We start from the raw sequence: 27257 nt of genomic DNA, 5'->3' as shown, positions 1-27257 counted from the left end.
AGGGAAGAAGTGATCACAGAGGAGTTAAAGGCTACACATGTTCATCTTTTCATTTTACCACAGAAACCAAGCTCTAAATACCTAGCTGAAAAAAAAAAAAAAAACACACATGTACACTCACACCAAAGCACTTGAAAGTCCCCTGGGTAAGAACTGAAATAGATCAGCTTCAAAAGAAAAAAAAATGGTGAATTTTAACATCTCTTTGAAAAGTAACTTCATACAAATCAAAAAGTAAATTAACTTTTTAAGATGAGCTAATAAAACACTTTGTTGCCATTCAGGATATACAAGAGAAAGGAAGTGATGGAATGCAATTTTGAAGAGATTGGTGTGGTAAAACTTTACATGTATGTATACATTGCTAATTAAGGAAATTCAGACAGATAAAAGAAAAAGTGGCAAGGCTCTGACAACCAAGAAAATAAAAGTTACTCCTAGAAACTGACATAATCAACCCTAAATTCAGCCAACAGAAGCACTCCTATTGTTTTACACACAGTAAAAACCTTCACTTCTCAACAGGAAAATATGCAAAATATTCACCACTGTTTCCATAAGGTGTAGGTGGCATGAATGTTTATTTTTGGTCTTTAGATCAATTCATATGAAGGGGAAAGAGATGAGGGTTTCCCACAACACAGCAAGTTCCCTTCAGCAAGATGATCTTGAGTAAAACTTTCAAAAGCAACTAAATGACTTAGGTGCCTAAATTACATTTTCAAATGTGACTCACATGCTGAGTTAGCAAAATCCCAGTGACTTTCAATGAGATTTAGGCACCTACATCACTTTGAAAATAGCACTCACAGATGTTTTAAAAGATGTTTACCCCTGTCTCTGAAGGCTGGGGAATTGTGCACAATTGAATTGTACTCTCATTGGAAGGCCATTAACTAAGATTCTCAAATTAAAATTAACAGTTACGTTTTCAGAGACACACTTTGCACAACAGTATAAAGTTCATGAGTTATACAGATCACAATTTAATTTAAAAGAAATACCACCCTTAGTAATCAGAGTGGCACTATCTTTGGCATGACAGATATGACTGTATCAACATCTATGTCAAACTCCTGTCCAATCCTGATGGCTGCCCGATCTGCCAGCTGGTATCCAGATAATTACACTATGCTTCTGTGTAGTACAGCTCTGGCAAATACTGATAATCAGATATCCCCTTAAAAGGGTGAAATACTGCAAGAGAGATTTCACAGGCAGAGTTCCCTACCATACAGAGTAATCCAATCTGAGAATGAGAACAAAGGCAGTGCAATCTCATGAACAGAGCCAGAAACTGCAATAGAGGACTCCTAGATTCTATTTCTGTCTGCCACTGACTCTCTGGCTTAAATTCATCCACCGTAAATACAGTAATGTAGCATGAAAATCCCACCTATCCTCCAGAAAGGAATTGGGGGGTGGGGGGTTGGTTTTTTGTTTTGTTTTAAACAGGAATTCAGTGGAATTCCCTTTGTCAGGCAGGAGGACTCTCAAGGCTCCTCAACTGCATGGGTAGAATAACCCACTTTTTCCACACTGCAGTCTCTAAATCTGTGTTTGTGCTCTCACAAAAACCCATATGGTTCATGATTGTACAGTCGCTTAACCACCCAATTTACAAGCACAAATAATAACACCAAGCCCTTTTATAAAGCTTTCCATCAGTAGATATCAAAGCGCTTTACGAAGAGGTCAGTATTATTATCCCCATCTTACAGACAGGGAAACTGAGGCATAGAAAAGGGAAGTCACCTGCTAAAGTCACCCAGCAGGCCGGTGGCAAAGCCAGGAACAGACCCCAAGTCTTCTGACCCTAGTGCAGTTCTCTATCTGCTAGGCCACAACGCTTCCCCAAATATTTGATGTTTGCATGTGCAAGAAGGGTAACTGCAATCAGAAAACACAGGCCATACGTTATAAAGACATATTCACTTGCCAATACTGGAAAGGGGAGAACTAAGAGGAAAGTTCTCCATAGCCATATTTAATTTTTAGCTAGAATACTAAAATTATGTTCTTTTTACAAATGAGGAAACTGAGGAAGAGAGAGGTTAAGTATTTTATTTTACTTTATACTAAAATAAAATACGCTGCACTATGGCGCTTTTCGCATCTTTCCACTGCAGATGGAGGAAGTAGCAGACAGCAGCAAGCACAATATTCTTACACTGCATCCAGGTAGCACTGGGCTGAACAAAGAAGAAATGGTTAATATGCTCTACTCTGAGGCGTATCAGCAGCATTAAAAGCCTTAATTTGGATAGTTTATATTCCAGTGTTTAGCAACTGTTAGCCCATTATCTGGGTGTCCATGTCTACCACTCACAAACACAGCTGTTTAACCGTCTAAGAAAAACAACAATTGCAGAAAAAATAAAGACCGTTAGCAAAACCTCCTCATTGTTCTTGAAACTCCCCTCTGATGTGAGGCCTACCAAAACACACACCAGATAGTGGTCTGACAGCTGATATGCTAGTTGATGAGTCTTCATAACCATCCCATTGCTGTCTTGACTCCCCACATCTGTTTGTTGTATCTACCTGTTGTCTCCAATCTTATACTTCAATTGTAAGCTCTTGGGACAAGAACCATCTTTCTAGAATGTGTTTGTAAAGTGCCTAGCCCAATGGGCCTGATTCAGGCTCCTAGAAGCTACTACAATACTAATCAAGAGAATGATGATGAGAAAGAGGAAGAAGAGTTGGAATCTCCATTCCAAATGACATTTTGTGAGCTTTACCGTCAGTCTAGTTCTCATGCAGATCACAGACAGCTCATGAAGAGCTTGGATTTGCACAACGGCCAAACCCCATGCTTGTTGCAAACTCACAGACAGCTGACAGGGGCTGGATGTGGGACTAGCAGCCATATTGTGCCAGAAGTTTGCAGAGGGAGACAGAGAACAGATAATTTAACAATTGTAAGTAATGAGAAGAGGAGACCACATCTGCACGCACTCCTCTCCTCCCAAACTGCCAGCCTCCCACTGTCCTTGACCTCCCTTCTCTTCTGCCTCTCCAACTTATCCCTGGGTGGCATAGTCCATTCTTATGGCTACAATTCCCACCTTTACCCTGATGACTCTCAAAATCTACCTTTACCTTCTGTGCAGCCACACATAACTGACCATTTCTTTCATAGCCGACTTCCAATTGAAATCTGAACTTCTCAGCTTCCTTCCAAAACGTCCCCCTTCCATCAATGTCAATAATTCCGTCACCCTTCCTACAGCCCAGTGACACTCACAATCTGCATGTCAGCTGTATCTCTGCCCACTTCTCCCACAACCAGACCATCACCAAATCCTGTCACTTCTTCCTTTAAACTTCATCCTTTCCTTTCCATTTTACCGGCTAAAATCCTTGTCTGTGCCTTAGTCACCTCTTGCCTGGACTATTGTAACCAGCCTTCCTGTTACCTCACTCCCTGCTGTCCATGCCTAAACCAATCCAACAGGTGTTTAGAGTTCTCAGAGGATGAGAACTATGCAACCTACTCTATCAGTAGTCTGGTGGAATGCTATAATTACCTAGTTAGTATCTAGAACTACTGACATACCAGCTTCTAAACAAAAGCTCAATGGTTTTGGATCAGGGTGGACTGATTTGGATCAAGGTGGATTGATTTAAATCAAAGCAATTTAAATCATTGATTTTAATTCAGCAAGAAGGGAACCATGATTTAAGTTATCAGTTTTAAATGTGTTTTACATTTTTACTTTTTAGTTATTTTCCTCAAGAAAGATTGATTGTCATTAGTTGGTAAAACATGTTGATTTGCAATTAAATATAGCCTTTACAGTAAAGTTGGTGCTTCTTTTTGCAATAGAATATACTACACCTATACACATTTATTTAAGCAATTACATAGCTTAACTTTATACTCTTAATTTTTATATTTTTTATTGTGTCAGAATATGGTGACTAATCCATTTCTTAATTCTTTTTTATTTGCAATTTGAGTCAAGCTCTGTTTGGATGGAAATTCAAATTTAATTTAAAATGCATAAAAACAGCATTTTAATTTTATTATTAAATAAAATTCCCTTAAATGTGCTGGATACATAAGAAAAAAACCCTATCAAACATATTTTTCATGTACTAAACAAGAAATATTATCTGTAGTTAATTAATTAAACTGATTGTTTCTGGTCACCATGTCCTTTAAGATTTTAAAAACTAGTAAGTCTCATCCTCTCACACCTAATTTTCATTCATAGATTGGAAAAGGAAGATAAGCTTTCCTTATTTTTCAACTCCCAGCTGGTTTCCTAACTTTGAATGAACTAATCATTGAACTGAACTGGTTGAATAAACTGAAGAAAATGTTCTCTCTGCACCCGCAGAAGAGGCTATTGTTGTCAAAAACTGAGTTAGCCCCTTCTAGGAGCTTAGCTAATGCCTTCTGCCAGTTCAGTAGTTTGTTTGGTTTTTTTTAACTTGGAAGCAAACAGGTACTGCTTAATATTTTTGTATTTAATTTAAATTACGTTAATAGATTATAATAAATGTAGGCCTTAACATACATTGTCAATTTCAAATTTAGTTTTAGAAATAACCTTGCAGTTAATTATTTTTTTTAAACCAATTAATTGGTTTTTTTTTTTTTTTTTAAATTGACCACTCTTGTTTGGATATCTTTAAAATCAAAGTCTTCTTTAAATTTGACATGTGGGAGAGGGAAATATACACCTGGGAAGGAACTAGTTCATAATATGTAGGATCAAACTACTGGCATTTATTGCCAAGAGCTAGCGAAAGGAGGTTCCCAAATTTCCCCCCACTTCCTGACTAGTAGGTGTGACCTGTCCCAGTTTTATAAACATTCCCACATATCTAAAAGTTCACTTGATTTTACCACAATATGGAAGAAATAAAATATATTGACAATCTAGGTCAGCTTCCTTTTTCTTAAAAAAAGATTGCAGAAGTCATTTTACAGAGGATAGGAGGAGCTCTCAAAATGGCCAAGTAGATAAAGAAATGTCAAGATAGTCCACCCTGTTACCTTCAGCAAGAAGCTGGTTTTCAAAATCTTTGCATGCATGCGCACACACACATACACACATTACTTTTTCACATTCAACTGAGGCTCTATTAACTCATCTGAGTGTAAGTTCTCATAGCTGTGAATCATCCAGCTGGAAGTTAAGCAGTGGGAATCCAGGGAAAAGTTGGCAGAAAACTGCAAATCTTCCACTGACTCCAGCAGAACCTAGTCACCACAAACTTTCCCTCAAAGGCTTTCCAGGAAGCAGTTCAATGTAGATAAAGGATGAAATGGTTGTTATGGATTGGTCTCTTGGTGCCCTGATCTTGTCAATTGCTTGCTGCATGATCCTGAGCAAGTCATGACTTCTCTGGGTCTCAGTTTGCTCATCTGTAAAAAGGATATAATAATACCAGGAGATTTGTGAGGCTAAATTAGATAGGCTTAGATGAAAATATTCTAATTATTATTATTATTATTATAGGAAATCCTGGCTTTGGCTAGAAAAGACCAACAACTGCCTGTTACTCTTGCTGGCTGTTCTCATTTTACACTAATAGAAGAGGTTGGAGCAGAAAATATACTTTCACTAACAAACTCATGGGGGAAAAGATCTCCAATCTTTCATACAGTCCAAAAGTAGCCAGACACATACTTCTCTTAAATTAAAGGCCAGCTAGGCACTGCAAATATACAGCAGAACTGTAAGGAAACCCCGTAACAAACAAGGCTAACCAAGTTCTGCATGAGTTAGAACCTTGCAACTGCATCCCCAACATCTCTAAGTTGGTATGGGCAAAACAGAAACTGTTGCTGCAAATTAAAGAAACAAATTAATGCACCCAATGTCAGACACTCCAAGCCTTCCTCCCTGGATTAGACCATACAACCACCATTATTTCAGCTTTGCTACAGTGATTAAAGGATCTAGACTTTGGGCAGGTCTAAGTGCTACGTCATCGCACCTGCGCTGCTATAACACATCTGGTGAAGACACTCTATGCTGGGGTCCGCAATCTCTGGCACGCAGCTCACCAGGGTAAGCACCCTGGCGGGCCAGGCCAGTTTGTTTACCTGTCGCGTCTGCAGGTTCGGCCGATCGCAGCTCCCACTGGCCGCGGTTAGCTGTCCCAGGCCAATGGGAGCTGCAGGAAGCAACCCGGGCGAGGGATGTGCTGGCCGCAGCTTCCCGCCACCCCCATTGGCCTGGGACGGCGAACCACAGCCAGTGGGAGCCGCGATTGGCTGAACCTGCCGAGGCGGCAGGTATACAAACTGGCCCAGCCCGCCAGGGTGCTTACCCTGGTGAGCTACGTGCCAGAGGTTGCTGACCCCTGCTCTATGCCGACAGGAGGGTGCTCTCCTGTCAGCATAAATACTCCACCTCCGTGAGAGGTGGAAGCTATGTCAGTGGAAGAGCATCTCCTGCCGACACAGCACCAGTGTGGATAGCGCTTAGGTTGCTGTAACTTGCATCATTCGAGGTTGGAGCAGTGGAAGCGTCTTGAAAGTGGGAAGGCCACAGGCACCTGAACCATGGCCCTGCCCCTGCCCCCCCCCCCGCCCCCAAGATTTGCCCTCACACCTCCCCTTCTCCCTGAGCCCCTGCCCTCACACCGCCTCTTTCCCCAAGGCACCTCCCCCACATTGCCTCTTCCCCCGGGGCCCCGCCCCGTTTGCTCCTCTCTGCCCCCTCTCTGTTGCTCGCCCTTATGGCTGGGAAAAAGTGGGAAGGGCATGGCCTCCTGGCCCACGTGGTTTCGGCACCCTGGCTCAGAGTCAGGAAGTGTCTTTTTCCCACCCCCTAAGCAACATAAGTTAGATCAACTTAAGCAGTAGTGTAGAACTGCCCTTTATGAGATCAACTTCCTTATCTTGAAGATGTGTTAGATACTAGCAGCAGAGTTTGTGTCAAAGTTCAGGGTCTGTGAGCATCTCCAGTAAAAATTCCAGTGGGAAGGTGCATCTTTGTCACAAAAATCTTTCTTCGCACTTTCTCACATGCTATCACTTCCACCCGGAATTTCTTGCCCTATCCTAAAATAACACTTTTTTAAAAACTCTCAAAATGCTTTACAACAGCAGTATTATTATCTCTATTTTACAGATGGAGAAACTGAGACACAGAGGTTAAGTAACATGCCTAGAGTCACAGAGGCAGAGCCAGAAATATAACCCAAGCCTCCTGATGAACAGTCCACCAAAATGACCACACCGTAGTCATCCAAATCTATCCTTAAAGCACACTTTTTCTTCAAAGCTCATCAGTGCAAATCCACTGAAGTAATATGGGACAAATACTCCTATTGAAATCAATGACAAGATTCCCACTGACTTTGGTGAACACAAGATGGAGCCCAATATGCACAGCATTACCAAAAATTTGAAATAAAAATAAAATGAAGGCTTCTGATTACTGTGTGATCCCACATAGTACTAATGGGAGGGTGTGGTATTTAAGCAGAATGGGAACCAGTTTAAGGGCAAAGTTTCAGCTATCTGAAGTTAAATAATTTTTGGTTACTGCTGATATAGGATGGTTTTTGAACTAGTGACTTAGAGCTGATTACCAATACCTTCGTCCCTCTAAAATATCTTATATGTAGAACAGTTTCTAAGGTGTCAGGAGGACTATGTGAGGTGCTATAAGAAACAGTATGTAATAAATGGGGGTTTGGGAAGAAGGACCATTATTTTGCAGCCAATTTCTGCAGATAAATTCATCTCATTGTTTTGTATCTTGGGGAACTCGGTGCTGCACAAACATAAAAAATGTTTCTTTGTGCAAAACAAAATCAAGATGGCTAAAAACACCTCAAGCATGGGTGAACATGGCCAGTGCATGCTCAGATCTGTTTCTCACAGACAGCTATTTGCATAATACTTTGCATTGCCACATAAGGATACACATGTTGTTGGTTTTAATTTTAATAAGTTAATGAAATCCTCTGTGCCCAGCACCTGCTGTGAAAAACTCTCTCACAAAGGTATGTTATTTTCTTCAGTCTGTCTGGCTTTTAAACTGCACAGCAGGCTATGTTTGATTTTTACACAGCATAGCTAGCAAGAGTGCTTCATAGGCTATTCTGCGTAGTAAAATATTGGGAGTGGAAAGAAAAAGAACAGTGGCACCAAGAACCTTTAAGGGACACATTAAATCTAGCCAAGCAGCCTGGGACACGGAGATGCTTGATTCCTCATTGGCAACCTCTCACTTTGCAACAAGAAGGCAAGTCTTGCTCCTCTGCAACAGAGAATGCAGCCACAAAGGAAAGCAAGCAACTGATGTGGTATGTCAATTTCAGCAGAGCTAGGATCCTGCGCGTGCCAGCCACAGTGCATTTGCTAAGGCTTTGGAATGTCTAGTGCACCTAGGGTAAAATCTATTTTAATCCTCTTGCCCAATCTAGATTCCTCAGATTCACCTCAGATGCCACAGCACTAAAGCTAGACATTCTCCAGGAGATTGATAACGAACACATCAGGGGGTGATGTCTGCTTCTTCTGTCAACAAGGCACTTAGCAATATTAGTGCTGACGGGCAGAGTGGGAAGTAAGTGCTGGGGCACATTACTTCCTCTTCCTCCCCCACAGAGCAAGGGGAAGCAGGAACAAGATTGCAACCTGCTATCCCTTATTCAGGCTGGATTGTAAAGTCACACTCCCGCCCCCCATAAATAAGTATTCTTAGTCCCAAAGATATTAGCAGCAGCCTCATTTCCATTGGGGGACTATGCATAGGCCAAACACATAGGGGCAGATTCTTAGCAGCTCTAAATCAGTGTAGCTCTATAGAAGTCAAGGGATTTACTTGATTTATTTCAGCTGTAAATCTAGCCCAGTGATCTTTCATTGACACAGCACTTCCTTCCAAGAGAACATGACTAATCTGTAACTTTGAGTGAAAGAAACACAGAAAAAGGTTTCACACAAGACTATTTTTGTCAAAAAAAAAAATCTCATTTGTACAGAGTGACATTTAAGTCATTGATACTCGCTATAATGAAATGCTCATCCAGTTAAGTTGGCAGAGTTGAGTTTTAAGTTTAAAACAGAATGTTAAATACCATAGTGGAGTTGAGGACTGAAAATGGAGATTGGCTAGCCTCTGGGTATCCTCATTTGCTCTCATCTGTAAGGCCCAGGTCTCTAGGCTTTAACAGATCACCTCTTCTGGAACCAGGGAAGCATCTCCATCCAAAATTCTTTGTCCAGCAACAGCCACTTGCATCGGGCTGGAAATGAAGTGCAGTTTTAGAAACTCCACCATCCTGTTCAAGACAGACTGGCTCTTATACAGAAATGACCACAATTGCAACTCTCTCCAAGAGGAAACAGGATTTCAACCATACAAGTACTATCTTGCCCCGATACTCGGGAATTATCTACACGGGAGATTCTTCAAGTTATACCAGTAGAAATAAACAGATTTAATTATATCCATATATTCCCCCTGCGTGGATGCACTTATTTCAGAACAAAAGTGGCTTTTTTATTAATCTTAATTTAAACCACTTCCAAAATGACAAACTAAATCAGAAAAAGGGCCTCTTATGTGTTATCATAGAACATCAGGGTTAGAAGGGACCTCAGGAGGTCATCTAGCCCAATCCCCTGCTCAAAGCAGGACCAATCCTCACACAGATTTTTACCCCACTTTCCTAAATGGCCCTTTAAGGACTGAACTTGCAACCCTGGGTTTAGCAAGTCAATGCTCAAACCACTGAGCTATCCCTCCCCCTATGAATGTCTATACATAGAATTATACTGGTATTCACAAACAAAAAACTTCATTTAACATTAATTAAATTTGCTCTCATCAATCAGCAAAGCTATGAAAAGTTAGGAAATACAAAGTTAAGGATTAAAAAGGATTACAGTAGAACCTCAGAGTTATGAACATCAGAGTTACAACTGACCAGTCAACCACACACCTCATTTGGAACCAGAGTATACTATCAGGCAGCAGCAGAGACAACAACACAACAACAAAAAAGCAAATACAGTACAGTACTGTGTTAAACATAAACTACTAAAAAAACCAGGGAAATCAGCATTTTTCTTCTGCATGGTAAAGTTTCAAAAAGCTATATTAAGTCTATGTTCAGTTGTAAACTTTTGAAAGAACTGCCATAACATTTTGTTCAGAGTTAGAAACATTTCATAGTTATGAGCAGCCTCCATTCCCAAGGTGTTTGTAACTCTGAGGTTCTACTGTAAAAGGTTACAAAGTCAAGAACTCTCAAGACAGGAAAAGCCAAAATGAACGCTGCCCATGCAACCTAACTGCATACTCACGAGGGGACCAAATTATGATACAGCCTTTAACAACATGCAGACATGAAGAAGTAGGGGTTCTACTGACAACAGATTCCTTCACTACACAACCCTGATTCGTCCCCAGAGCAGATCCATCTTGTAACCTGAAAGAATCAGGGGGCCGAATTAAGGCTGTATGGGAACATTAATTCTAATACCAATTTCAAAACGCTTGACTTCGCAACCTTTTAATCCTTAGCTTTGTATTTTCTAATATATTATGGTTTCATTTATGGATGAGAGCAAACTTAACTAATGTTAAATGAAGTTTTTTGTTTGTAAATTTTCTTCATTTTTAACAGTAAGAAATATTTTTCTGTATGTGCTATTTAAATAATAAGATCACTTACATATTTGTTGTCTTCAGTATATACTTTATTACCAGGGTTATCTTTCAGAAGCTCCAGGTTTCACCATACTGTGCCATGTTGCCTGATGTATTGAAAATTATTAAACTATATTCAAAACTCCCTTTTTTAATGCAACTTCAGTTTTGTTGCAACTTCTACATGACTTTTTTTTTTTAAACTGTGTAATAGAAAACTGAGTAAGGACTCATTTTCTTGACCATTACAATGTTCCAGATGTGGTTTTTACAATGTTAACATAATTTGTAGCTGAATATTTTCTCTGTTTTATATTTACACATTGTCACAGGGATTCATTTTTTTTTAACTATGACAAGCTTGATATCTCTATGTTATAGCTCTGAAGAAATAAAAGTTATAATTCTCTTGGATGGGCTTTTTGAGTTCCATTGACATTTAACCACTTTGCTACATAAACTTTAGATTCATAAACTACCTCTACTGCCTCAGCAAAATGGAAGTCTGGATTCATATTTGTGAAAAAAAGGCAAAAACAAGCTTTAATTTAAAAAACAGGTTTTCTTCATCTTAAGCAGAAACAGTGTCAACCAGTCAAAGTTACAGTAACTTTAGTTTTAAGCAGATCAGCTGTGATTTGTCATTAACATGAGTTACAGCAGGACCTAAAGAAAAGATCCTGCAAAACAGTATTTTACAATGGAATCTTTTGCATATTCATGACTAGGGACACTTCATATTCTCAAAATTCCATTGTTGAAAAGGGTAGTTACATAACTATGAAGTAGAATTGCATAAATACTTACACTTACAGGGAGAGAAGCAATATGGCCCCAAGGATATATCACAGGACTAAGAATCAAGACACGTGGATTATATTCCCAGCTCTGCTACTGACTCACTGTGTATCCATAAACAAGTCACCAGGTTTCTCTGTGCCTTGGTTTTCCCAACTTAAGTGTAAAATGGAGATAATGTTGCTCATCTACCTTTGCAAATTGCATTGACACATTTTTATGAAGGAAAAGAGCTATATAAATAACAAAGATTATTATTACACAAACCTACAAAACTACATTAAAAGAAGGTTGCAAAGTCAATCACTCAAAAGTTAGGAAATGCCCCCTTCTGTGTATGCATCATGATACAGTCTTTAATTGCATGATCACATACTATTTGTCTCAGTCTTTCATCCACCCACTCGCTGGCTCCCAGCACACACTCCTGTTTTGCTTCCTGGCTCCCAATTCCAGTCTCTTTACCCAGTCAATCCCAATCTACCCTCCTCTCCCAATCCTAGTTTCCCTCTTCCCTACCCACTATCAGCCTCCAGTACGAATTTCTGCCCCACCCCCAGGCTCCTTGTCTCAATACATTTCCCCTGCCACCTTCCCCTCGCACAGGTCTAGCACTTGTCCCCTCTGCATCTGAATCAAGCAGTTTTCCCCTCCACACTACCTGGGCCCAGTAGGGAAGGCATTGAGAGCACATTGCATATAGGACATATAGGCTCCCTGATCTCAGTTCAGGTGCCCAGACCCAGGATGGCCCACTGCAGCCCAGAATTGCAACTGGAAGTAAAGTCCTGCTCAGCCCTGTGCTGGAGCATGCTCACTGAGGACAGAACCTTTGGGGAATTTAGCTGCTAAAGTCTAAGTCATGTCTGCTGAGCATATGCAAACTGCCATTTTCCAAAGGCCTTGGGCTAACTTAAGTGGATTTGCACAGGGATGGCAAAAGGCACATCCCGGACACAAGAGCCACCTCTGTTAAATGTCAAGTCCCTGCTCCAAAGCATGGGGGCGTTAGAGCTTTTCAAAGAAAAGATCACCAGGATTTAACGAGGGTAAAACAACATATCTAGCTTCACTCTTATGTCTGAAATTTAAAAATAATAATAATTCAACCTGAGGCAGACATCCACCATGGAACATTTCAGCCCAAATGGTTAAAGGTTGACAAAGTTATAAGCAACTAAAAACAGGGTCTTGTAATGGGGAGTATCAAGTAACCTTAATAAGTAGCACTACCAGCCCCGCCCACAATACAGTTTCTTTCATCCAAGAATCTCAGAGCAGTTTGCAAATATTTATTGATTAAGCTTCAGAAAGCATCTCTGACTATCACTACAATACACCATTTTTTACCACCATAACATTACTGTCATACTAGTACAATTAAAGTAAAAGAATGGTGAATGAGGCTCCAAAATCTTAGATGTTAAAAAAGTGTTTCCTTATCTGTTTTATTCATAATAGCTTAAAAAAAACTGTGGAAGTTATAAATTGTAAAATGTAAATTTTTAAAAAAAAATTTACAACTATATTCCTGACACTTAAATTGGACAATGAAACTGAACTTGTCATTTTTACTGTTTACAGTCACTCTCACTTTCTGACTCTTTACCATTATCAGAATACTGTTAGTGTTAAAATATCTAACTTTGCAAGGAAAATATGTTTTCAATTTTATTTTTCAATTATATATCATTAAACCTCACATTCTGGACCTAAAATACTTCACAGCATCCCTTTCATCTTCAATTTCTTTATTGAAAGAATAAGGATGAGTCATGTAAAAGCAAGCTTGCCACTACACCACAGACAGGAAAGGAGAAATTCTTCTGTATACAGGGACAGGAAGAAAATGAAAACAAACTAAATAAATATACATTTTAAAGTATCAACATACCATACTTATTTCTGGAAATGTGGATCAGAATTTCATCATTTTAATGTCTTGAACAGGACTGACACATTTATATATCATTTTCATTTTAAATGCAACTTTACAAAAAGAATATAAAATTTTGTCAGTAAATCTATACTGGTATGATTATTGTCTAATTCGTGGCTCTCTCTCACACCACTACAGTCCTTTTAACTATTTAAATTTGTTTTCTACATAGTACATTATAACGAAAATACACAGACAAAAACAGTATAGTGATAAAAAAATGTTCCTTGAAGTATGGGATCAGCCTCAGATATTAAACTAGAATTTATGCTATATAGAAACTGCAGCTAACTCAATACCTTTTAGGCCACAAATTGTGGTTTTCACTTTTACAGAAACTTGCACCACATTGACGAAGTATTTGCACCTGATATTCTGCAATCAGAGATCTCCTATGATAATACACACACTATATATATACATACACACATACATACACACACACACCCACCCCATAGGGCTATGGGAAAGGACCAGGGAAAAATTACCCAAACCCGTAAATTACAGATTATGTCCCTAATTCTGCAAATTTAGATCCACCAATTTAGAGCCCCACTGAAGTCAACTGGACTAACCAGATAGATTCCGTTGCAAAATCCGGGCATAAGGGACTTCCTGGGCATAACGAGAAAGTAATTAGCAGTTGTCCATAACGCCTAGCTACTACAGTACTTCGAATTTACTTCTACATTAGGAGCAACAGCAATATGAAGGAAAGTATTGGTCCGCTACTTAGTGACAAAAGAGAGCTAAAATAGGACATCAAGAAGGCTGGAGTTCAATGCCTATTTTGTTTCAGTCTGCACTAAAATGGTTAATGGTGACCAGAGACTTAATATAATTAACATTTACAAAGAGTAAGGAATGCAAACTAAAATAGGGAAAGAACAGGTTAAAGTCTACTTAGATAAGTTAAATGTATTCATATTGGCAGGGGCTTATGAAATTCATCCTCAGATACTTAAAGCACTGATGCAATCTTAGAACCATTAGCAATTATCTCCCAGAACTCATGGAAGACGGGTGAAGTCCAAGAGGACTGGAGAAGGGCAAACACAGTACCTATCTTTCAAAAGAGAAAGAAGGAGGACCCGTGGCATTATAAACCAGGCAGCCTAACTTAGATACCTGGAAAGATACTGGAACAAATTATTGAACAAACAATTTGTAACCACTTAAAGGACAATAGGGTTACAAGGAGTAGCCAGCATGGCATTGTCAAGAATAAATTGTACCAAACCAACCAAATTTCCATCTTTGATAGGGTTACTGGCCTAGTGGATGAGAGGAAGCAGTAGACATGATATAGCTTGATTTTAATAAGGCTTTTGACACAATACCACATGACATTATCATAAACAAACTAGGGAAATATGTTTTAGATGAAATTACTATTAAATGGGTGCATAACTGGTTGAAAGACCGTACTCAAAGAGTAGTTATCAATAGTTTGCTATCAAATTGGGAGGATGTATTTAGTGAGTCCCACAGGGATTTGGTTTTCATTAATGACTTGGATAATAGAGTAGAGAACATGCTTATAAAATCCATGTATGACATCGAGCTGGGAGGGGTTGCTATTACTTTGGAGAACAGAATTAAAATTCAAAACAGCCTTGACAAATTAAGAGAATTAGTCTGAAATCAGTAAGACGAAATTCAATAAAGACAAGTACAAAGTATTTCACTTTGGAAAGAAAAATCAAATGCACAGCTACAAAATGGGAATAACTGGCTAGGTGGTAGTACTGTTGAAAAGGATCTAGAGGTTATAGAGGATCACAAATTGAATAAAAGTCAACAATGCGATGTGGTTGTGTAACCCACACCTTCTGGGTGTGGTGTTCTGTCCCATATAGTGGCACCAAGACCATTTAAAGAGAGAGTGTTAAATGACTCTACTCTACAACTGTAGCTAACAGGCAGTTGGCTTTTAGTTCACGTGGTAGAGGCTCATGCACTAAGGTCCAGATGTCCCCGGTTCGATCCCGCCTGCCGATGACCAGGGTCTGTTGGCGTTACAATTAGGGGCTCATCGGGGATTTCAGTTGGGAAGTCTCTGAAGCTCAGGACACACTTCCTCAGCTAGGGGAAAGTATGTAACCCACACACCTCTTAGGTGTGGTGTTCTGTCCCATCTAGTGGCACCAACACCACTTGAGAGAGAGAGAGAGAGAGAGGGGTGTATTAGCAGGAGTGTCCTATGTAAGACTAGGAAGGAACTGTCCTGCTGTACTTACTACTGATGAGGCCTCCACTGGAGTAGTGTCCAATTCTGAGCACCACACATTAGGAAAATTTTAAACAAATTTGAGAGTCCAGAGACAAGCAACAAAAATGAGAGAAGGTTTAGAAAGATTTTAAAAACTGGGCATGTTTAATCTTGAGAAAAGAAGACTTGAGAGGGGACCTAATAACAGCCTTCAAATATGTTAAAGGCTGTTATAAATTGGATCAATTATTCTCCATGTCCACTGAAGGTAGGACAAGAAGTAATGGGCTTAATCTGCAGCATGAGAGATGTAGGTTAGATATTAGGAGAAAACTTTCTAATTATAAGGGTAGTTAAGTTCTGGAATAGGTTTCCAAAGGAGCTTGATAAAAATAGGTTACACAAACATCTGTCAAGGATAGTCTAGGTATACTTTGTCCTGCCTCAGCACAGGGGCTGGACTTAATGACTTCTCAAGGCCCCTTCCAGTTCTATATTTCTATGATTCTTTTGTCCTTTTCTTTCAGATCCCAATGTAGTTTTTGTTGGATAGCTTCATTTTTGGTATTATTTTTGTTGTCTGGTTTTATTTTTTTAATTCATTGTGAGTTGAGTTGACTCTGAAGACTAAGAGATCCATGTATACAGAAATATTTTTATTTTTTTAAACACAGAGCCTATGGCAACAAAGCTTTTGTACCAAGGAAACACATCTCTGCACATCTAGTAAAATTTAAGGTAGGGTTGCATTTCAGACCTCTGTGCCCTTACAATGAGATTGTAATTAATGGAGATCCCAGTTTGCCATTGATACTCAGAATATTTTTCCCCTCTTGTAATGAAAAGGCTCAGAATTGAAAATATCCTAAGATGCCGACTCTTAGTATTAATTATTAATCTGCAAACATTTATTTTTAAAAACCATTAATGAGTTATAGGTAAAGAAAAACAACAACAAAGTTTGCAAATCGGCTTTCCCAACCCAACCTCCCCAGTTCATCCAAACTGAACACACTGGGGGAAAAAAAGGCTCTAAGCCCAAAACCTTGTGTTAAGTTTCTTCCCAATATGTTTTAAATTTGGTTCTGTGTGGTTTTTTTTAGTAAGTACTTACAGCCTGATCCTACTACATTTAATTATGCAAGTTAGCCCTTACTCATGTATAAGTAAGGTGGCAAGATCAGGATCTGAATCTTTAGCCTTTGACAAAAGGCTTCTAGGAAGAAAAGCCTGAGAGTAGCAACAAGTTAGGCAGCTAGCCCTGCTGAAGGCTAACTAGTAGGAGACATTTGGTCTACATTACAGGAAACCAACAGGGCTCGCAGAATGCAATGTTTAAAGTTTAATTATACTCTAGGGTGAAAAGACGCAAACTGTCAAATGCTGATCTAAATGACCCTTTGTCGATTACATTTATCAGTAATAAATTCTAAGTTCTGGCATGCCTTGCCAATACTCACAGAAACCTTCAATCTTGTCAGCTGTCTTGCTCCAGGCCACCTGCCTGGTTTCCATTATGACTTGGATGGTCCTCCTTTCTGGAGTAAACTTCTTGAGACTGAACACTGTCATAACTGTTCCCAGCTCCAGAGTCCTTTTAATCTGGCTCTTCTCATACTCCGGCAGCACTCCATAGTCTATGCTCTTTCTGGACATTTTTTTAAATCAAATTTCATCAAACTGATACGCTCCTGTTGTGCTGAAAAAGGGGAGGAGAGAAGGGAGCAAAATTTAATATTTAAATAACTTTACTTTGTTTTATTTCCTCCGATTTACCAAAAAAAAGGGAGGGGATTAGTGTTGAAAAAAGCTCAGCATGAATCACTGCACTTCAGGTGCAAGCATACAGTCTCACAGCTATCTGGTTAACCTTGACAACAACAATCCTACTAGTCTGTGAGGTTTTCAAAGAGAAATGTGTTCCGTTGGGGGAGAGATCAGTGACCCAGTGCAGCAGGACTCAGAACAATCAGCTGGGTGGAGCAGCCTTAGCTGCTTAGCATTCAATGAAATATGATCTCACATTCTAAACAACAAAACAAGAACTCCACTGTTTCATCAACAATCCAACAATAATGACTATCTAACGTTCCACGGTAGCATAAGGCACGCTAAGGTCATTCCGGCTCAAATTTATAGCCGTATGTGAACAAATGCTCTCCCCATCCCTTTGGTGTATGCAGGAAAGCTGGGATTGCAAGCATGCAAAGGTAGCGCAAATGCACCTGACCCTTGATTTGCATGCACACACAGTTATAAATGTGGTCTGTCTCTTTCAAATATTATCTGCAGCATTATGCAGGAGGCTCAAAATTATATTTTATACAGTGGATGATTTGATTCTCCCCAGAAACACAGAGAAGACCTGGGAGAGAAAACAATATAAGAGAAGACATAAGAGATACACTCGCTATAAGCATAGCTGTGACAAAGAGGAGAAAGCATCTGAAACTAAAGGGAGATACATGTGTACATGAGAGAAGACTGTGCCTATCTTATAACAAAGAAAGCAGCTAAAAAGAATCAAGAAACCAAATAAGTGTGAGGGATTATTTTGTTCAAATTCTAAGTCTAGGTCTACATTAGAAACTTTTGCTGGTATAGGAATGTCAGTTAGAAGTGTGATTTGTTTGCAACATTTCCAGCAAAAGCCCTAGTATAATGCAGTTTACACTGGCTCAGAAATACTTGTCAGTATATCTTATTTTGCTTACCAAACCAGTATAAAATATACCAGCAAAAGAACTTTTTAACAGTATAAACTGTGTCAACAACAGGAGCATTTGCCAGTATAGCTATACCAGTACAGTTGAACCCGGTTATGTTGCCAGCCTAGGGGTTTGCCAAAAAGCGTCGAGATAACCGATGATCGAGATAAACGAAAACCAATATGGCGGCAATATATTAACATGTGCTTGAAATTTCTTTATGTACATATGTGCACCAACTAACAGCAGAGATTTACCAGAGATACAATACAAACCACCGTCGATTCTCGATACAAACCTTTATTATATTCTCCAACATTGCAAACACAAAGATCGCTCACAAAATCACAAAAAACGTGTGGGGTGTAGTTCGTTTTTACAAAAAGCTAACCAGTGTCAAAATTAAATTCGCGAGTCATTTCACTCTGACACAGCTCTGAAAAGTATCGTACACGCGGTTACTATGGTTTCTTTACAAAGTCTAAAATGCTTTGTTGCTTTTTGCCTTTAACAGTCTGCTTGAAAACAAATGCTTCAATATTATTTATGCTGTCTAAAACAGTTTCATCTCCTACAAAAGAACCATACCGTCAAATTTTCTGTAGCATTTCTACCACCTCACCAGCTGAGGGAATTGGTTCCAAATCTTCGTCCGCATCTTCTTCATCTTCTTTGTCATTGCCGCATGCAGATGTGCTTGCCTGTGCTGACTGCACACTTGATATAATGTCTTCATCGGTGATCACGTCATCAGTAACGACGTCTTTGTCGATTTCTATGTAATCTCGGAATTCCTGGACAGTGATGGCTAACTCCTGTGCCTCCTCTTCCAAGATAGCATCCGTAAGGCTTGATTTTCCCGCCACTTCCGCGAGTTCTTCTGCGGCTGAACGGCACTGTGCCTGAAACTCATCATCGGAAATATCCTGAATGGCGCAGTGCATCCAGCAGTTTGAGATTGTTTCCTTCTTCACGTCATTCCAGGCTGATCTCAGGAAGTTCATTGCATCTAGAAGGGAAGGGGTGTACTGTGCCTTCTTTTCATCATGGAGCAGGTATTGGCGCATCAACATTTTCCTGTAGTACACCTTAAGCACTTGGATTATCCCCTTGTCCATTGGTTGGAGCTTACTGGTTGTGTTAGGTGGGAGGTAAAAGATCTTAATGGCCTTGAGATCAGGAACATCCGGATGAGCTCTACAGTTGTCCACGATCAGTGCCACCTTCCTTTTCTCTGCTTGGAACTTCCTGTCCCACTTTTTCACCCATGCACTGAATAGATCTCCTGTGATCCAGGTGCTTGGCTGGCCATCGTAATCACATTGGAGAACTTTGGTCTGCTTAAAGCATCTGGGATTCTTGGACTTTCCTATAACGTAGAGCGGGAGTTTTTGGCTTCCATCCATGTTAGCAGCAACTAGCACTGTAAGTCGGTCCTTCGACTTTTTTCCACCGTGACAAGCCTCCTCACGAAACGCCATAGTCTTGTCTGGAAGGCATTTCCAAAACACCCCAGTTTCATCAGCATTAAAAATGTTCCGAGTCTCATAGGTATCCAAAATTGTGCGCATTTGAGTCTTCAGCCATGAATCCACTTGTTCCTGTTGAACCGCAGCGCTCTCTCCACAAATTGCTTTGAAGACAATGTTGTGCCTCTTTTTGAAACGATCCAGCCACCCCTGACTTGCTTTAAAGTCAGGGTGTCCTAGCTTTGCAGCAAGGATGTCCGCCTTCTCCATCAGCAAGGGACCATTGACGGGAAGGTTTGTTGCTCGCGTATTTGTGAACCATTGAAACAGTGCATCGTCGACATCTTTGTGCTCAGCCACTCTAAGTTTTTTTCTTGCTGGATCAAAGACAGACTTCTCGTACATTTGCTTTATCACGTCGGCCTTCTTTTTCCATCCTGAAATGGTGTTTGCTGGAATGCCATGCTGACGACTAAGGTCTGCCGGTTTTGTTCCTTTTTCTAGCTGCAGTATGATTTCATACTTTTTCTCTATTGACTGATTGTCCAGTTTTCTCTTAACACCTCCAGACATTTTTAGAAGGGAAAAAATAAACAGAATAGCTACAGCATGTTATCCTTCAGACAAGATCAACAAGAGTGAGTGAACTGGCATGGGAGTGAATGACCATACGGACCGTGATCACGTGCTATGTGAACTCAGCACATGCGCAGTGAACCAAGTACGATCATTTTTATTTATATACTAATATATAAGACGCACCCTGGGTGAGGGGTGGCATCGATAACTAACATTTTCAAAAGCCGGCGATTGGTCATGGGGATCGAGATAACGGACGTTAAGTGGCAAATTTGGCCCTCTTTTGTGCTCGAGATATTAGGGTACGGCGACATAAAAGAACCGACATAACCGATGAGAAAATGCTAAGACAAAGAGAATTTGGCGGTTCCACTTCTAAAACGTCGACTTAATACGATTGGCAAGTTAACAGAGGTCGAGATAAATGGGTTCGACTGTATATCTAGACTGGCAACATTTGTCTAGTGTAGACTTGGCCTAAAATATTGATCCAAATTGTATTGCAGAGGTCGGCAACCTCTGGCACGCAGCTCGCCAGGGTAAGCACCCTGGTGGGCTGGGCCGGTTTGTTTACCTGCCGCATCCGCAGGTTCAGCCAATCGCAGCTCCCACTGGCCGCGGGTCGCTGCTCCAGGCCAATGTGGGCAGCAGAAAGCAGCGTGGGCCAAGGAATGTTCTGGTCACCGCTTCCCACCACCCCCATTGGCCTGGGACGGTGAACTGCAGCCAGTGGGAGCCGCGATCGGCCAAACCTGCGGACGCGGCAAGTAAACAAACTGGCCCGGCCCACCAGGGAGCCGCATGTCAAAGGTTGCCAATCCATGTTGTATTGTAACCACTGGAACCCGTTTCTGTGTTGTCAGTAAACTTTTCCATAAAAAGTGTGCCCTCGGTCCTTTTACACCACATAATAGTGTCTACAGGATCTTTCTTTTACTAAGGTGCACCTCACTGACACCAAAAGGTGAAAAATAAGCTTTGAATCCTTCAGCGAATAATTCTCTTTTGCGAGGCAATCCAGAAGTCTCACTAGAGGGGCCAACGAAGTCTGGATCTGGTGAAGTCAAAGATTAAATCACAGGCAGATGTACAGAATTTGGCCTCCTTTGGGTAGTCTCAGCAGATGTTAAATGACGTACTTTCCACCCCATGGCCCAGCTCGCCAACAACCATCAGAACGGTTTTTTTTTTTTCGTTTTTTTTTAATTATTGTTTTACAAGGAGTGAGGGACCACTGACTCTTCACTCTTAGCAATTCTCTTTAATAGAGACACATATAGAGAAGGTAGCATCTCTATTCCAAATCTGAAACCACTACTCGCTTTCTCTCCCTATAAGAATTCTTCCCATTTTAGAATACCACCATATTTATCTTCTATATCAGCTTTTTTCAAGTGTTCTATGTGCAAACTAAACACTTTTAGGGAATGTCGACACTGCAATTAGACACCCGCGGCTGGCCCTGCCAGCTGACTTAGACTCACAGGGCTTGGGCTGATGTGCTGTTTAATTGTGGTTTAGATATTCCATGTTGGGCTGCAGCCTGAGGGCTGGGACCCTCCCACCTGCAGATATCTACAATTAATCCGCAATTAAACAGTCCCACAGACTGAGCCCCATGAGCCCAAGTGAGCTGGTACAGGCCAGCCACGGGTTTTTAATTGCAGTGTAGACATACCCTTTCAGCCTGAAAGCCAGGCTATTACGATTTCCCTTCCTATCAGGTTTCAGAGTAGCAGCCGTGTTAGTCTGTATCTGCAAAAAGAACAGGAGTACTTGTGGCACCTTAAAGACTATCAAATTTATTTGAGCATAAGCTTTCGTGGGCTACAACCCACTTCATCGGATGCATGCAGTGGAAAATACAGTAGGAAGATATATATATATACACACATACACAGAGAACATGAACCAATGGGTGTTGCCATACACACTCTAACGAGAGTGATCAGTTAAGGTGAGCTATTACCAGCATGGGAGGAAAAAAAAAACACTTTTTTGTAGTGGTAATCAAAATGGTCCATTTGCAGCAGTTGACAAGAAGGTGTGAGGAACAGTGGGGTAGGGGGGGAATAAACATGGGGAAGTAGTTTTACCTTGTGTAATGACCCATCCAAGTCCCAGTCTTTATTAAAGCCTAATTTAATGGTGTCCATTTTGCAAATTAATTTCAATTCAGCAGTCTCTCATTGGAGTCTGTTTTTGAAGTTTTTTTGTTGTAATATTGCAACTTTTAGGTCTGTAATCGAGTGACCAGGGAGACTGAAGTGTTCTCCGACTGGTTTTTGAATGTTGTAATTCTTGAGGTCACCTTAACTGATCACTCTTGTTAGAGTGTGTATGGTAACACCCATTGTTTCATGTTCTCTGTGTGTATATATAAACACATCTTCCTATCAGAAATCTCTAGAAACCCATTACATCCTGGATATTAAGAGCACAGTGGCTTAGGTATCAATAAGGGAGAATAAGGCTCTTCAACACTTTTAAAGTATGCCTAAAATCTTACCATTCTTTAAATAATTTATCCCTAACTCTGAGTCCGGCCTTCTCCCAAGGTGCAAATGCAGCTTATAAACTGCTTGGGGAAAAGCCTGGATTATTTCTAATTGGGGTGAAAAGGGAAAAAGAACTAATTCTTACTCTTGCTCTGTCCTATAAAGGAAGTATTAAATTGACACTCAAGGAGGCCTTTGACGTCTGGGTAGAAAGTTGGCAGGGAAGAACCCAAATTAGTGTTTCTGTCTCTCTGCCACTACGCTAAGAGGAGCTGAGAGGGCTGCAGGAAGGATGGCGACTGAAACTTGGGATAATGCAAGAAAAGGCTACATCCTGGGTCAGATCCTCAGTTGGTGTAAACTGTCAAGGCTCCATTGAAGTTAGTAGAGTGATGACAATTTAAACCAGCTGAGGATCTGACCCCATGACTCAGAAGAGGACAAGAAAGACCTCAGGGTAAAATACAAATTGCAATATTGTATTTAATGTCAGTCTTTGCACCTTTAAAGCTTTACGACCATACGGTACTTACATCTCCACATGGTCACGTCATCTCTTATTTATGTGACAAATGGCATGTTTCTGTACATGACAGCCATCAGGCAAGGAGACTGCTGAGACACAGTGCTTAATTTGTAATGAAAGAGGTGCAGGGGCTCGAACAATTAGGTGCCAGGGCCCAAGCAATTTTTTTACATTCATAACCGATGCAGCAAGCCGAGAAGTGCTGGGGCTCTGAACTGCCAAGCCTAGAGGTGCTGGGGCTCAGCCCTGGCACAAATTAAGTACTGCTGAGAGACACAAGAGGCTCAATGCACATGCTGCAACTCTCATAAATATCAAGAGGCTTCCATGTCTCAGTCTCCTGCACATCATTGCAGCCATTAACTAATTACAGTCGCGGGTACACCTCACCCTGGTGCAGAATCCTGCACACAGTGGACACTGTGGAGCCTACTCTTTCATCCACAAGCAAAGGAGGAAGTGGTTTTATTTTCTCACAAAAAGCAGTGGCTGTCACCACAGCTTTCTCGACATCCTTCTCAACGAGGGCCAGGAGTAGGAAGGGCTTAAAGCCCCTCAGAGCAGCTTCAACCACCAGCTCCAGAATCTCCTCTGGTTCTCTTCCTCTCTCCTCAATCCACTACCCTTCACCGTGAGCAGTTTCAGTTTCCATTTGGATAACCACTCTGACTGCTGCTTCTCGCTTCCCTTCTGTAACCTCCTTCTTTAACCTAACTTCCCCCCCCCCCGCATCACTGTCTCCTAACCTGACCCTTACTAAACACTGTTCTCTTCAGATCTCCCTCCTCCTCTCCCTCACCAACACTTACTTTCTTTTCACCATCTCATCATCCAATGTCCACTCTCCCAACCTTCTCAAAGTTCTCTGCTACAGTCACCCTTCTCTTTCAAATCCCTTCTTAAATAATAATACTTCACTGAATCCTTCCTACTGTACACTGATGAAGAAAATGATCTCTTACCTGCCCTGTTATCCCATTTTACATTAGATTCTCTAGAGCAGGTACCATGCCTTAGACCATGTTTTGCAAAGCACTACAGAGGTTTGTGGTGTTCTGTATCCATTTATTCATATTAAATTCTTCTATTAACTGTAATGGGAGTTATATATACCAATCCCCAGGGAACGATTACAGATTACCTATCAGAACATTGTGTGGGTAGGATTTAGCTGAAAGTGCAATTGACCCTTTTGTCTCTATAGGACTAATCACATAATTCATTCATGAAATTATAATGGATTCATATCTAGTGATCTACCCATAATCCCTTCTGTTACAATGCCTTCCAATAACAAGAGATAATGGCAATGCATGAGGGGGGAAAAAAATCAAAGGAAATCCTTGATCTGACTTTTAAACATGCAATACTGTTCTTGCTCTCTCCTTCCTTCCTCCCCCATCACACCACTCAAAATTAAGAATTGCATTAACATCAATCAGGCCATAATTCAGATCTGTAGCACTGAGTCTTTAAAAAATAATTTTTAGAAGTTAATTTTTGTAATGCTCCACTGAATTATACACAGTCAAGTGCCTGACTACTAAATTAATCTCATTTTCTTGATAATCTAACAAAACAGATCAGTAATGTCTTTTATAGGGACAAACAGTAGCTGTAAAGCAAAACTTGACAAATTAAAAAATTAAATTTATTTCATTTGAGGAATGCTTTGGGGCAGACTCAACACAGTAAGAATGGCCTTTTGTACACTTTTCAATGTATGTGGTACATTGGTTTTAATAAATTTCTGCTCCTACATTTTCTGAGAATTATAAAAGATTATCTTTTCCCTCCTAAAGATGTAAGCATCTTCATTGGTTATTTTATCATTTATTCTACATCTCAAGATACATATCAGTGGTCAGGTTTGTACTGTATTCTGAAATCATCCTAAATTTAATTATATCTACTTCCAGACATGAAAAAGATCTGTTGGATGGACTAAAAACCTTAACTTGACCAATGAAGGATTGCTCCCTACAGAATAAAACTTTCCATTACTTTTACTCCATATCATTCATCTTTCAGAGTGACCTACACATTTACTTTAAAGTACTTTAAATGTAATAAAGTTCATTTAAAGTAACATCACAATGAGTTTCTCAACTATTAAATTTATTAGACCCCTAAAGGAAGTGATGAAAGCACATGAGATTAGACTGGGCAAAGCACAACATGTGTGATGTTTGTAACAATCATGCACTGACCAGTATCCATATACTATTTGACCTATCAGAAATTTTTTTTATCTATTCATCGAAGTATTTATTTATTATCAGAGTATCTGAGCATGCCACAGTCAGTGGACTTTAGCCTTACAATATCTCTGTGAGGAACAGAAATGTTATCCATCTTTTACAGATAGTGAACTGGAGCAGACGGGAAAATAAATGATCAGTGCAAAAGAAGTCTGTGACTGACCTGGGAACTGAACACAGTAACAGTTCTAAACACAAGTCTAGTCCCCAATCCACTAGATTATCCCTTCCTACTCCCACAGTGTGATGTGGGCAGACGACTGAGTTGATGGGCGGGGGGGTCTTGCACACATCACATTGCAGGACTGGGAACGCTGAATGTACTGTATAACCTCACTAATTTGCACTAAAGACTAGAAAAACATTGCAAATAACTAAGAACAACTAGAATGCAAACATAAGATATACTACCTTTATTTATTCAGACAACGGTATTGAGTTATGCTTTGTTATAGTGCATCATAATTTGTTAAGACAACTTCTTTGTATATCAAGAGCTCTCCACACCTACCTGCTAACAGATCTTTGCTGAGAAGCAGGGGGAAGAGAAAGAACTGCACTAAATGCAAATTATAACAGGTGTAGGGTACTGCAATGCTGCAGCATTTATTATGATAATTATTTCTTGTAGTTGTGCCCATGATATGCCAGGTGCTCTCCAGGCATCCTAAGTGGGACAGGAAGGACAGTGTGGCAGCAGCATCTGGAGATCTTTGACCTCAGGCAGGTCACTCACTATGTGTTTGCCCTAAATCCCCCTTTGTAAAAGGAGTTAGTAATACCTCCATTCCCCCTTGGTAAAAGGAATTAGTAATACCTCCATTCTTTGTCTTAGCTATTTAGATCGCAAGCGCTCCTTGGGCAGGGAGCGCCTCTAGCTGGGTTTGTACAGCGCCTAGCACAACTCGGCACGGCTGACAGCTTCAGGCCGGCCAGAGGGGAAGGGAGAAGCAGCCCCAAAGGGCCTTTCTATACAAACGCCCCGCTGCAGCCCCACTAACCACCCTGCAAGGCCAAGCCCGCACGCCCAGACCTTTGCTCCCGCTCCCCGGCTTGTCCGCTGCCCTCCCTGACCCCGAGCGCAGGGAGCTCCGGCTGCACCCGCCCCGCCACGCTCGGGCCGCGCCTGCAGCTGTCAAAGGCTCCCAGCGCTGCAGCGTTTCCTTCCTTCTTTTTGCAGACCGGCCCCGGCCCCAGCCCCGGCCGCTGCAGAGCCCAGCCCCGGCGAGAGCCCCCGGCCGGGGGACAGGGGCCGCCCGGGCGCTGGGCCAACCCCCGGGGGGCGCTGGGCCAACGGCCGCAGGGAGCGCGCCCTCCTCCGGCCCCTCGCCCCCAGCCCCGGCGGCGACGGGCCGGGGCTCACTCGCCCGCCTCCTGCCTCACCTGGGCGCGGGGAGCTGCAGCCCCGCGAGCCTCCCGGCCGGTGCCCTACGCTGGCGGCGGCGGAGCCAAGGGTGCCGGTGCCGGTGCCGGTGCCTCCTCCGCTGGCGCTGCCAGGCCGGTCGGTGGCTGGGACTCGCCGCTTCTGCTTCTGTGGTAGCAACTGGGGGGGGTCATGTGACCTGCCCCGGCCACCTACTGGCGGTGCGGGGAGAGGAGCCTCGGCCCCGGGGGAGGCTGAGGCGGGACA

At 41.2% G+C, this 27257-nt stretch overlaps 2 protein-coding genes across 8 annotated transcripts in view; both read right to left on the bottom strand.

Moving 5' to 3' along the window:
* PLCG2 (phospholipase C gamma 2) overlaps positions 1-27257 on the bottom strand; it is a 118228-nt gene that overhangs the window by 65473 nt on the left and 25498 nt on the right. For 2 of the 7 annotated variants that reach the window (XM_039503137.1, XM_039503136.1), the window contains exons 1-2: positions 27011-27185; positions 17047-17285 (exon numbers count right to left, since the gene is read on the bottom strand). In XM_039503137.1, the coding sequence (XP_039359071.1) occupies positions 17047-17242 (196 nt within the window). In that variant the 5' untranslated portion in view covers positions 17243-17285; positions 27011-27185. Of the gene's footprint in view, positions 1-1755; positions 1846-9060; positions 9135-17046; positions 17286-26138; positions 26269-27010; positions 27186-27257 lie in introns of those variants that run through there. The other 5 variants (XM_039503131.1, XM_039503133.1, XM_039503132.1 and 2 more) reach the window with 5 other exon arrangements.
* On the bottom strand, positions 18885-20336 carry LOC120384669 (tigger transposable element-derived protein 4-like). The gene has a single exon (XM_039503652.1). It carries the CDS (start codon positions 20334-20336, stop codon positions 18885-18887), a length of 1452 nt encoding a protein of 483 aa, XP_039359586.1.

Source organism: Mauremys reevesii, linkage group 16, assembly GCF_016161935.1.
Source record: "Mauremys reevesii isolate NIE-2019 linkage group 16, ASM1616193v1, whole genome shotgun sequence".
NCBI classification, from domain to species: Eukaryota; Metazoa; Chordata; order Testudines; family Geoemydidae; genus Mauremys; species Mauremys reevesii.
The sequence above is the reverse complement of the archived record's forward strand: the minus strand, read 5'-3'. Positions and strand labels throughout refer to the sequence as shown.